We start from the raw sequence: 12,771 nt of genomic DNA, 5'->3' as shown, positions 1-12,771 counted from the left end.
TTATCACATGGACAACACACGTTTTGTTTTGAAGAGCCCTGCCCCAGAGCTGCAAGGAAACCACAATGGTAAACATCTCTAAAAACATTAAATAGCCGGCCATGCTTCCGCGCACCATTGACCTTGGCAGTAAGCTCCAAACGCCACTGCCACGGAAGCGTCCGTGAGTAGGTCTAACGCAGAGTTCGATGTAGCCTCCTGCAGCCAGCAGGAGCGCCCATTGCAGCGCTCCAAAAAGGAACTCCACACCTGGAGATCCGTGCGCAGCTGACGTGTGACCTGAATAAAATGAAATGGTTCCCGAATACCCACCGTCGATAGGGACAACCGCCTGCAAAAAGCCCGGCCCATGGGAAGGACTCAGCACGCAAAGGCCAAGTGCCCCAGAAGCACCTGCATCTGCTGCAACTGTACCTTCCTGGCCCTGCGAATCAGGTCAACCATTGCGCAAGAGGACCGACAATTTGTCGGCAGGCAAATGGAAAACCATGTCCCCGGAGTCAATTTCTATCCCTAGAAATGACAAGACCTTAACCGGACGAACTGTTTTTGACTCTGCAACGGGCACCCTGAAATACTCCATGACCGACCAAAACGATCCTAACAACCGCTGACATTCTCCAGATCCTGACGAACTGCCGAATAAAAAAATCGTCCAGGTAATGGGTAACCGCCGACAAACCCGACGACTCTACTGTAACCCATTCCAAAAAACACGAAAACATTTCAAAATAGTGTCAAGAAATAGAACAGCCCATAGGCAAACATATATCGTAGTAAAAAAAAAAACACGAAAAGTAAAGCCCAGCAAGGGAAAACAAGAGGGGTGAACCGGCAACAGACGGAAAGCAGATGCAATGTCAGATTTTGCCAACAAAGCGCTGGCCCTGGCCCGTCGAACCAACTCCAAGGCCCTGTCAAACGACGCATAGCGAACCCGACTAACCTCCTTACCGATGTTGTCATTAACCGAACCTCCCGACAGGTGTTGGATCAAACAAATAGGAACCCGGCTCCTTCTTAGGAACCAGACCCAGAGGTGAAATGCGCAAATTGGGAAATGGGGAAAAAGAAAACGGATCTGCCATGCGACCCTGCCGTACCTCGGAATCCAATTTTTCCTGCAGTACCTCTTCCTTACCCTTAACCGAGCGGAGGTTGTTTGCAAAACGGAGGCAAGGAAGAGTGCACAAAAGGAATCCAAAACCCTACCTTAAATCCCTCAAACAAGACCTGAGCGTTGTGATGTCTAGGATACTGGACGAGCGATGGGCGCATCCTTTGTATGTAAAAAAAGACGTTACACCAAACGTTTGGAAGACGTATTTATTATTATTATTATTATTATTATTATTATATTATTTATATAGCGCCATCAGATTCCGTAGGGCTGTACAAAGGATATATTATGATGGAAGACTATCTCTGACTCCTATATTACACTGCATATGTTATCTAACGCATGTATGTTTTCTTTATTTTGTCTTCGTATTCTTTAAAACAGGTAAATAAAGATTGCCAAAAGTTTAGAAATGGTACTACAGTATTACTTTTGATACTTTGCGCTTGTCCTATAATATATTTTTTCCATTTTTTTTTTGTGAAACTAATCTTTTGTATCCGAGGCTTGCTGCTGTTTTTTTTTTTTTTTTTAAGTATACAGTGAAGTGTGACTGCATCTCCAAGACTATAAAGTTGTGAATGGTCTCCGATACAATGGCCGCTACCTGCTCGACGACGAGGCTACAGACACACTACGTGTACGGTGTCTAGTGTTTAGCGTTCTATTTACAATCGCAACTTCCGTTCATGCCTATTCAATGGAGCCTTTCAGTGTTCGGCCCATTTTTGTGTTCCTCGTGTTTCCGACGGAACAATAATAAGGGGGACTCCTCATTGATTTCCGGGTAAGCATATTGTAGTCCTGCGCAGGTTAGTATTATTTAAGCATTGTTATTTTAATTCACTCTGCCTGGTCAAACACAGCATTCCTATTACTAGCTATGCTTCCTTCATACTGTTATGTAGTTATCTGAAAGCAGGTTGTTCTGTCATTACCTGGAGCCATTGTTGGAATATAACCCTATATATATTTTACAGATTCTTATTACAGTATATAGCCTACATCCGCAGCATGATGATATTATTGGGAATTAGACCAGGCCTTGCACCAGACTCTAGCTTGTTGCCATTTTAATTCATGTGTAATGGTGGTAAATCGTTTTTTGTACTATGTTGATTTGTGTTCGAACGATTTGAGATGTTGGATACATTGGGTTTATCTCACATTCTGTTACTCATTTCACATATAATAACTATTTATTATGTAAGTATACACAATGGTGTGCTGCATTTGGTCCATAATGTCACTATTTTGGTGCTGTTGAAATATACAGGTATAACACTGAATACTAATGTTGTACAGCTAAGAAAAAAAAAACCTTCACCAAATAATATATAGATAGCAGCAGTTTGTATGGTGTAATAGTTTCCTTAGAGTTTCATCCAATATGTGTGAATTAATAAAACTATAGTATAGCAAAGCGGTGACTGATATCTATGGTCTAATCAAATGCTTCTCATAGATAATATTTGGACCATTCTCACCAGCTTATAACGCAAGCACGTGCTCTGAGCTGTAGAGGAGAGGGATTTTGGTAGGACAAAGGAGGGACGGAGAAGATTATTTAAAAAACAAAGCAAGAACTGTCAGTGGTGGGAGGCACGTAAGGAGTACACCTAGAGATGGAGGGGAGATCAACGCTTGCAGTGCAGGCGTGCTCCTATTTTGGGTAGAGCTGATAACCTGTCACCAGCACTCACTGCTCACTCACAACAGATTAAATTGTTACACACGTGTAACATAAGGCAGCACCTAATAGAATTCTGGGCTATATAAGTCATATGTACCAGGGGCCAGCTTCGGCAAGGAGAAAAGTTAAATAAAATCACTATTTCAGAGCGTTCTAAAGGGGGCTAGGTTCTTAAATTCCTAAATAGCCACACAGGCACTATCGGGGCAGCAATACATGTTTGTATTCCTGGCACTATAATCTTCTTTTAAGTTAAAGTTGTTTTTATGCCTATAGTATCCCTTTAATATTGGGAAGGCCACACTGAGGGAGAAATTTGATACTGGGAACCCAGAACCATGGTGTTTGAGTGACCGCTCTTGTGGACTGTCCTAAAGTGGCAGTGATTTTAACAAATCTCTGCTGATATACCTGCCAGTGGTTATGGTGACACTCATTATATATACTGTAAAGAGTACAGATTATGAGCTTTCTAAGTAGCTCTCAGAAAAAATGGCTATTCCAAAAATGCCCTGAAAAGGAGATTTTATGCCATAATTGCAACAGGTTGCAAACATTTGGATAATAAAATGCACTATCCATATTTCAGAAGATTTAAAAAAAAAATAATGAATTCAAATGAAATGATCCATTAGGTTTCTGGCAGTATTTAATATGAATGATCTGTTTTTTTTGTAAATCTTTTTATTAAGGTTTTTTCCATGTTGTAAAAAGCATTTAGTCGGTAAACAGTGTGAAACGCGCAGGTTTCTGATGTTTGTAGGAACATACGGTACTTTGAGATATGCAAATCTCTGCGTAAGCTTCAATATGGAGACTCGCAGGTCTCTTAGCAAGGTATATATCATGTTTACGTCCTTTAGAAGCAGGTTGGTAAGTCACCAATACCGATGTCAGGGTGGTTGACTTTAGTTGTTTACCTTTCAGTTTAACAATGTGCAGATGTTGTGTTGCAATATGCTCTTCTGTAGGCCTAGGGTTGTTTGCTCAGGTTTTGCTATTGTCTCAGTCTCAATGGTTGTTGGTGCAGTTAATTCTCTCCTGTCGTAGGGCTGTATGTGGTTTGGGTTAAGGGTCTTGGGGTATGGGTGGGGTTGGGGGAAGGGTATGTCGTCCCTCTTTTGGTCCTTGTTCCTCCATAATGGGTCTTATCGTCTTTATCAAGGTTCAGGGCGTTTGTGTGTGGTGTATTGCGTGGTTTGACGTTTTCCTGTTTGTGTGTGTGTGTGTAGCTGGGGGTTGTCTCAAGTGTCATGTTTCCGTTTATTTGGTCGACTTATTTGTCTTTTTCTTCTGTGATCGTGAGGTAGTGTAACTGTGGTTAAGGCATGTTAGAGGTTGTGGGTCATTTCCCCACGAGTGTGTTACCCTCTTTCCCTTTCTCCTGTGTCGCCGGTCCCTGGGTGATTAGGGTCTTATTCGGTGTTGTCACACTCCTACCTCCCAGGGGGGCCGGGGATAGATAATGTGGGCACCCCTCGATCCCGCGGGAGCCCTGAGGTAGGTCGGGGTGGGAGAAGGGGGGCTGCTCTGTTTAAGTTATGTATTGTTCGTGTCTGCTCCAGTGTCTCTTGTTTCGCCTCTCCTCCCTCCCTGTGCTCGTGAGTGTGTTAGGTACATGTACCATGGCCTCCATAGTTCAGTGTGTTTAGTGCTTCTCCCCTGTAAGTCTGCGTTCTTTGCCTCCGCTGTGTGAATTTCTTCAACTTTCTGTTGCCATTGCGCAATTGTGGGTGGTTGTGTGCTTTTCCACAACGTCGGGATTAGTGCTTTAGCCGCATTGAGTAGATGTCTCATAATGGATCTCTTGTATTGTGCAACGGATTGGTCCGTGAAGTGGAGTAGTGCGGTTTCAATGCTAAGTTCTGGTATATCACCCAAGATCTCGTTCAGTTCTTGTCGGATTTGTTCCCAGTACGGTTGTATTTTATTGCAGTCCCAACAGATGTGTCGTACTCTTCCCGTGTGGGCTTCACATCTCCAGCATGTGTCAGGGGTCCCTGGGAATATCCTGTGTAGTAACGTGGGTGTGCGGTACCAGTGGGAGAGCAGTTTAAAATTGGCCTCCTGGTATTTTGAGCTGATCGAACTCTTATGTTGTAGTATGAGGATCTGTTCCCATTGTGCGTCACTGTATGTTCTGCCCGTGATGTCTGCCCATTGTCTCTTATACGCTATGTTTCTGACCCGGTCGCCTATTAGTATTCGCTGGTATAGTATGGAAACTCTCCCATCAGCTTTGGGTGTGTCAACGCACAGGTTTTCGAACCATGTCGTATCTCTATGTACTGCCTGTCTGTTCGGGATATTATAGTAGAAATGCCTTAGCTGTGCGTAGCGGAATCTATGCATTAGAGAGGGGGTTTCGGTCCATTCTTGTAGGTTCTTTAGTCCTGGTTTGTTCAGCGCCTCTTTCAGAGGGAGATATCCTTCTCCGTTCACCTCTGGCCATGCACTTCTCGGTAGGCCGCCTCACAGAGCTGTGTTGTGTGTCAGTGGGATCAGTGGGCTCGGTTGTGGGGATTATATAGGAATATTTTCTCACTATAGCCCATGTTTTTAGTGTTTGTGTTATGGGTGAGGTCCTGCTCATATTTGGTATTTGGTATTTCTCCTCGAGATTGGTGCCACACTAGTGAGTGGAGGGTACCGTTCATGCTTTCCCTGTCCAGGTCTGCCCATATTTTGATGAATGATCTGTTTTCACATTTTTATTTTTTATTTTTTTAGATTTCAAGCATTATCATGGATGAGTCATCTGAGAAGGATCCTCCACAGTTTTGGTGTAATGTAAGTTTTAAAGGAGCTTCCATTAGCTCTACTCAGCTAGGCTGTGCACTGCTGGGCTTAGAGAGCTCTGACTCTGCATAGAGAGTAGTGGAGGTGGGGAGTGGTGCCTTGCACTCTCATTTCAAGGAGTTATAAAATGGTTTAATTCCTTACAGTGGGAGGGTGGGGGTGCCAGGGTACTCCTGGTACCAAAACCCTTACACAAAACCATAGTAGTTATGTTGCATGAGTGTTTATTAATCCTAATATTTAGCTGATAATCTAGGATGAGATGGAGTACACTTGCATTTTTATATTCAATATTTTCTTGATATAACACTTGATATGCTCATGTGATAAGTTTTCATAACCCTCATGCAATTCTCAAACATGAGGACGTATGACTACCACAGCCTCTTGTTTTTCCTTTCAGTTAAAGGGACACTAGTCACCAGTGCAACTACATGTATTCCTGACCCTATAGTGTTAACACCTTCATCTAGCCCCCCTGTGCCCCTCATGCCTCCATAAATATAGTAAAACTCTTACTGTATTCAAGCCAGAAGCTGTAACTCTGCATGCTGTTTGCCTAAAAAAAAAAAACCAGCCTGCTGACATCAGAAGTGGTAGCCTGATCCAATCACAGTGCTTCCCCATAGGATTGGCTGAGACTAACAAAGAGGCAGATCAGGGGGCAGAGCCAGCATGATTCAAACACAGCCCTGGCCAATCAGCATTTCCTCATAGAGATGAATTGAAACAATGAATCTGTATGAGGAAAGTTCAGTGTCTGCATGCAGAGGGAGGATACACAGTGCTACCCTGTGCTCTGCTGACAGCAGATCTGAATGGATTGATGAGTTTTATGCCTCAATCAAATCGGAAGTCCCTCTGGTGGCATTCTGGGTGACTGCAACTGGAGGTGTCCCTAGCTTTCAATGTAAACACTGTATTTTATCAGAAAATACAGTGTTTAACCCCTTAAGGACCAAACTTCTGGAATAAAAGGGAATCATGACATGTCTCACATGTCATGTGTCCTTAAGGGGTTAATGAGAGAGGCTGCAGGGAGCTATAGTTCTCACCTGAACAACCTCATTAAGCTGAAGTTGTTCAGGTGACTATAGTGTCCCTTTAATGTTCTGCAACTTCAGACTTGCTGTCATTTTACTTATGCACAGTGATTTAAAGAGAATTTTAATATTCTTACACAGATGGTTAGCTTGTTGCATGCGAGAGTCACACAGACTCAAATCACATTCACAATTTCACAAAACACAGGCATGACCAGAGCAACTTCAAATATAAATCATGTAGCTCAGTTTTATGATGCAGGTAGGATTCTTTCTGTATTTAGCACTGTGAAGCTTTTCTTTTAAATTTAACACTATACTTGTGCATTCTTGACATGTTTTACAAATTGTTTTAGGAGAACTTTACAGCATGTACCTGATTTTTTTTTTTTTTTGATTTTTTTTCTAAACAGATCTGCAAAGTGTCATGTGCTTCCGCAGTCAATCTTCACACCCATTTTATGGGTGTGAAGCACAAGAGAGTAAGTAATGTTGGCAGCCATGTCATTTTATAAATCGTACTAATTTAGGCTGAAGAAAACTCATGTAAATAATTTAGACAACCCTGCTTATGCTGATTCATTCATTTGGCTACATGACTTGGTTTTTGCTCGGATATACAGTTACAGCTGTGAGACCTACTATAGACAGGCATATGCCTTACCAATCATGTCCAGTTTATGGAATTTTCCACATGGGGCGTCCAACCAAAGTGTTGAAACATTATTAAATATTATTGGCATTTATATCTTGCCAACTTATTCTGCAGCAATTTACAATAGTAAAAAATAAACATTTCAACCGTAAACGAGACCGTTACAAATCCGTACAGGAACAATAGGTTGATGAGAACCCCGCTTGAACGATCATACAACCAGGAAACAACGCAAAGATAATCCAGAAAAACAGGATGCTCTTGAGCTAAATTTTATGTCATGGCAAAAGTCTAAATATTTATATCAATGTGGTATTTCAGTTTGTCACCCACCAATCTCAATTTCAGGATTAGTTCTCCCCCTCTCAGGGTGTAGCAAAAGATCTACCAAATGATCTTTGTCCGGCATACTCAATGCATTTTTCTAGCATTCCTTGGGATATAACACTGGTTATATTTGTAGTAATTCACAAACGGAGGATGCCGCACTCTTATTTAGGAATCCAGGTGCTTTTCAGGGCCAGGGTTGGCAAAACCCAGTTTAGTAGATAAAATAAATTAGGTCCAGGCACTCAGGATTGCTGCAGGAAGGCAGGTTTATTGGAACAAAAAGTGACAGTCACCCCAGGAGTTGCTATGGAAAGCATAAAAAAGGAAAAGCAGGTAAGTATATAAAAAAAAAATCATATTTATCTGTTTTTTATTTCATCCTTCAGAGTGAGGCAACTGTCTCATTGAAAGCTAAAGTTACAGAATCTCCTGTTCAAATAATAATAAAAAAAAAAGTTCAACAGAATAAGGTCATGATTTTACTTTACATTCTTTTTGATTAAGGTTTTTTTTTTGTCAGCTTATAAAAACATTTTTCTATAAATTGTGATGGTGATTCTAAAAGGATAAAGTTTTTATTTATTTTTTGTTGGAAAAATGATTACCGGTAGTTTATTTTTTAAACTGCATACGATCATAGGCTCTTTTGGCACCGTAAACTTTAAATTGCTTAAATTGATATACTGGGGTGTTTTTCTATGTAAAGCCCAGTGTACATGCACTACAATTTTTCTTTGGAAAGATAGCTAGGTGAGCTTATGCTTGGCCTTTGTAAAGATGTTTAAAAAAAATTATATATCAAAAAACAAAAAAGTTATGGTGGGGAAAAATTGTGATTTGAAAATCCCTTCCACCTGAAGTCATGGCTTCTCTATTTTGGCGTTATTTTTGTTAAATCATGACCCTGTGTAATATGTCATGTGTGGTTGTTCTTCTGAGGTTATATTTACCTAATTATAAGACCTGCTAAGGAACAGATAATTATGTCCTGCTATGTAAAACCATGGAAGTCAAAAATGGTGTGCTTTCTATTTCCCATGACTGTGTATGTATATATCATTTTTTTCCAGCATTTTCTTTCTGATAAGCAGTTCCCTCCAGGCTCTTTCTGATATTGTGGTTTCACTGAATTAATTTATTTATTTGCAGATCCCAGTTTATTAATTCTTGTCTGGGTTCAGTATTCAGCTATTATATTTTGTTAAAGCACGGAATTGTTCTTGATGTTGTTTTTTTTTTATTGTTCTGTGTTATATCATTCTACAACATTTGGTCATACACCAAATCCAACAGATACAATCTAATGTCTGGCTTTTAAATATGGAACTGTTAGTAACAGAATATAAAGGCATTTTAAATTCATATCTGCTTAGTCTTACAGGAATGCAGGAAATATTACTTTTAACTTGTCTTTCAGGTTGAAGAATCTCTTAGGAATCATGCTGAAGGTATGTAGAAAGAACAGTGTGAAATGTGTTTTAATCTGTAAAGTTTTATATATAGGAAAGATTTTATATTGCTATAAGATTTTATTCACGTCCTCATATATGTATTTATCTCTGTGTATGCATGCATGCAGTCGTGCTCAAATGTTTGCATACCCTGGCAGAAATTGTGAAATTTGGCATTGATTTTGAAAATATGACTGATCATGCAAAAAAAAACATTTTATTGAAGGATTGTGATCATATGAAGCCATTTATTATAACATAGTTGTTTGGCTCTTTTTCAAATCATAATGATAACAGAAATCACCAAAATAGCCCTGATCAAAAGTTCACATACCCTTGAATGTTTGACCTTGTTACAGACACACAAGGTGACACACAGATTAAAATGGCAATTAAGGGTTAATTTCCCACACCAGTGGCTTTTAGTTTTTAAATTACAATTGGTGTCCGTGTATAAATAGTTAATGAGTTTGTTAGCTCTCACGTGGATGTACTGAGCCATGGTGAGCAAAAAAGACCTGCGTAACAAGGTAATGGAACTTTTTAAAGATGGAAAAGGATATAAAAAGATATCCAAAGGCTTGAAAATGCCAGTCAGTACTGTTCGATCACTTATTAAGAAGTGGAAAATTTGAGGATCTCTTGATACCAAGCCAAGGTCAGGTAGACCAAGAGAGATTTCAGCCACAACTGCCAGAAGAATTGTTTGTGACACAAATGAAAAACCAACAGATAACCTCCGGAGAAATACAGGTTGCTCTGGAATATAACGTTGTGGTTGTTTCAAGTAGCACAAAACGACAAACCTTGAACAAAAATGAGCTGCATGTTCGAGTTGCCAGAAAGAAGCCTTTACTGCACCAAATGCCACAAAAGGCCTGGTTACAATATGCCTGACAACACCTTGACATGCCACACAGCTTCTGGCACACTGTAGTTTGGAGTGACAAGAACAAAATAGAGCTTTATGGTCACAACCATAAGCGCTATGTTTGGAGAGGGGTCAACAAGGCTTACAGTGAAAAGAATACCATCCCCACTGCAAAGCGTGGTGGTGGCTCACTGATGTTTTGGGGGGTGTCTGAGCTCTAAAGGAATGGGGAATCTTGTGAAAATTGATGGCAAAATGAATGCAGCATGTTATCAGAAAATACTGGCAAACAATTTGCATTCTTCTGCAGGATGCTGGTATGCTCTAGGACTATCCAGCATGACAATGACCCTAAGCACAAGGCTAAGTTGATCCTTCAATGGTTACAGCAAAAAAAGTGAAGGTGCTGGTTCTTGTTCAGTCTCCTGACCTTAATATCATCGAGCCACTCTGGGTTCTTGCATAACAACCAAAGACTTTGCATGACCTAGAGGCATTTTGCCAAGATGAGTGGGCAGCTATACCACCTACAAAAATTAGGGGCCTCATAGACAACTATTACAAAAGACTGCACGCTGTCATTGATGCTAAAGAGGGCACTACACAGTATTAAGAACTAAGGGTAATGCAGACTTTTGAACAGTGGTCATTTCATATTTTTTCTTTCTTTCTATGTTTTGTTTTATGATTGTACAATTCTGTTATAACCTACAGTTGAATATAAATCCCATAAGAAATAAAAGAAATGTGTTTTGCCTGCTCACTCATGCTTTCTTTAAAATGGAATTCAGATCTAGGTATATAGTTTCTTACATTTTAAACAGACCGTAAATTGTGCAAAATATAATCATGGCATGTAGATGTGAGACTCTAGTCACTTTCTAATCTTTCATTTAGATAGGAGTCCGACATCAGGAAATTCATTGTACATATTGAGTTTCTAGGCTACAAAAAAAGTGAACTGCATAAAAATTATTTATTTAGATTACAAAGGACAAAACAACGTACTTTTTCGTCAGCTGGCCTTAATCACATATGATTAGTAAAGGCTGAGGGCTTGAGAAAGCCTTACAGCAGTAGGTCCGTCTTTTTGTCAAGAGTAGAAAAAAATACGTAAGACAAAGTAGTCCCAAGATTATCTTATATCTTTAACCGGGTTGGATTTTCAGTGAAATTCCAAAAGAGGAACTGCCACATTATCAGTCTTTGCACAATGTAATACAGGTACTCCTCACTTACTGAGCGGGTTCCGTTTCTACGACCCGGTCGGTAAGTGAGGAGTTAAGGGATTCCCTGCTCTGGTGCGCTTGTCTATGTTCAGGGAAATTTCTAGACTAACGCGCAAGAGCATGGAAACCCGACAATCTATGCTTGGGAAAATTCCCCCCGAATGTAGATTAGAGGGATTCCCTGCTCTGTTGTGTTAGTCTATGTTCGGGGAAATGTCCCAGAGCATAGACCAACACAGCAGCAGATCAGGGAATCCCTCAAATTCCCACGACTGCTCGCACTTACGACCAGCTGTCTCGAGGGGTGGTAAGTGCGAGCCGTCGCAAAACGAGGACCACCCATAACTAATCATTATAGGTTGAGCTATTTTTGTTTTCAGTGTATTTTTTAGCTTACATTTTTTTCTGGACAAAATCTGGCAAAGTTTTTAAATTAGTTAACTCTTGAAGTGCCATAAGCATGGTGCATGTGTTTGCATACCACATTTCTCCCTGCCAAGGCACACGTGGACACATCTGATGCCTCCTGGGGAGGCAAAGTCATCACAACATGGAAGTGAAATGGAGGTAAGTATTTGTTTGGGTGAAGAAACAAAGAAATTTCACTTTTCTTGGGCTTGATGGGCAAATCTAAACAAGTTAAATTTTGCATCTTGTGAGATTTATATGCTGGTGGTGCACATCTCGTTAAATACAATGCTAACCTAGTATAAAACAATATTGACTTTTTTTTATCTGTATCTTACAAAATGTATTTATTGTCCCCAAAAAATTATTGTTGATGTCTACTTTAGAATCCTTTTTTAATGATAATTGTGTTCATAACCGTACATTCCGTTTCAATGCAATTTATTTCAGAACCACCCCCAGTGCAACCAAAAAAAACGTCTCTTACTGGAAAAGATTCTTCAGAAGGTAAGTTCAGATGGATTTAAAGGAACACTCCAGGCACCCAGACCACTTCTGCCCATTGGAGTGGTCTGGGTGCCAACTCCCACTACCCTTAACCCTGCAAGAGAAATGATTTCACTTTTTTTTTAAACTGCAGGGTTAACTCCACCTCTAGTGGCTGTCTACCAGACAGCCACTAGAGGGCACTTCGTGTCTCTAGCACAGATTTTCTCGCTCAATTCCCTATAGGAAAGCATTGAAAAGCATTTTCAATGCTTTCCTATGGGGAGCTCTAATGCGCATGCATCAGTCTCTCCCACCGGCCGATGTAATGCAAAGGAGGAGAAGGAGCGGCGGAGGAAGAAGCAGTGACGTGGGACATGTCGCTGCCTCTGGTAAGTGACTAAAAGGGTTTTCACCCCTTCAGCAACCGGGGTTTGGGAGGTGGGAGGGAGAGGGGACCTGCAGTGCCAGGAAAACTGATTGTTTTCCTGGCACTGGAGTTTCCCTTTAATTTGCTGTAGAACATTGTTATTGTATTATTTGTTTATTTTGTTTTAATGCGATTGCTTTGTCATGTTTGTATTGTATTTTTTTCTTATCTTCATAATGATACAAGCCTACATTCACCATAAGTCACTTCCTTGACCAGGATTTGCAATAAATTATGATCTCTAATTATATTATTT

General features: G+C 40.4%; 1 protein-coding gene across 1 annotated transcript in view; it reads left to right on the top strand.

Annotated features, from left to right (window-relative positions):
* Positions 1-1,866: 1,866 nt before the first annotated feature.
* LOC134609406 (uncharacterized) overlaps positions 1,867-12,771 on the top strand; it is an 89,832-nt gene continuing 78,927 nt past the window's right edge. Inside the window, exons 1-5 of the mRNA XM_063453086.1 lie at positions 1,867-1,932; positions 5,544-5,603; positions 7,069-7,137; positions 9,058-9,088; positions 12,050-12,106. Of these exons, the coding sequence (XP_063309156.1) occupies positions 5,559-5,603; positions 7,069-7,137; positions 9,058-9,088; positions 12,050-12,106 (202 nt within the window). The 5' untranslated portion in view covers positions 1,867-1,932; positions 5,544-5,558. The remainder of the gene's footprint in view (positions 1,933-5,543; positions 5,604-7,068; positions 7,138-9,057; positions 9,089-12,049; positions 12,107-12,771) is intronic.

Source organism: Pelobates fuscus, chromosome 4 (assembly GCF_036172605.1).
Source record: "Pelobates fuscus isolate aPelFus1 chromosome 4, aPelFus1.pri, whole genome shotgun sequence".
NCBI classification, from domain to species: Eukaryota; Metazoa; Chordata; class Amphibia; order Anura; family Pelobatidae; genus Pelobates; species Pelobates fuscus.
The sequence above is the reverse complement of the archived record's forward strand: the minus strand, read 5'-3'. Positions and strand labels throughout refer to the sequence as shown.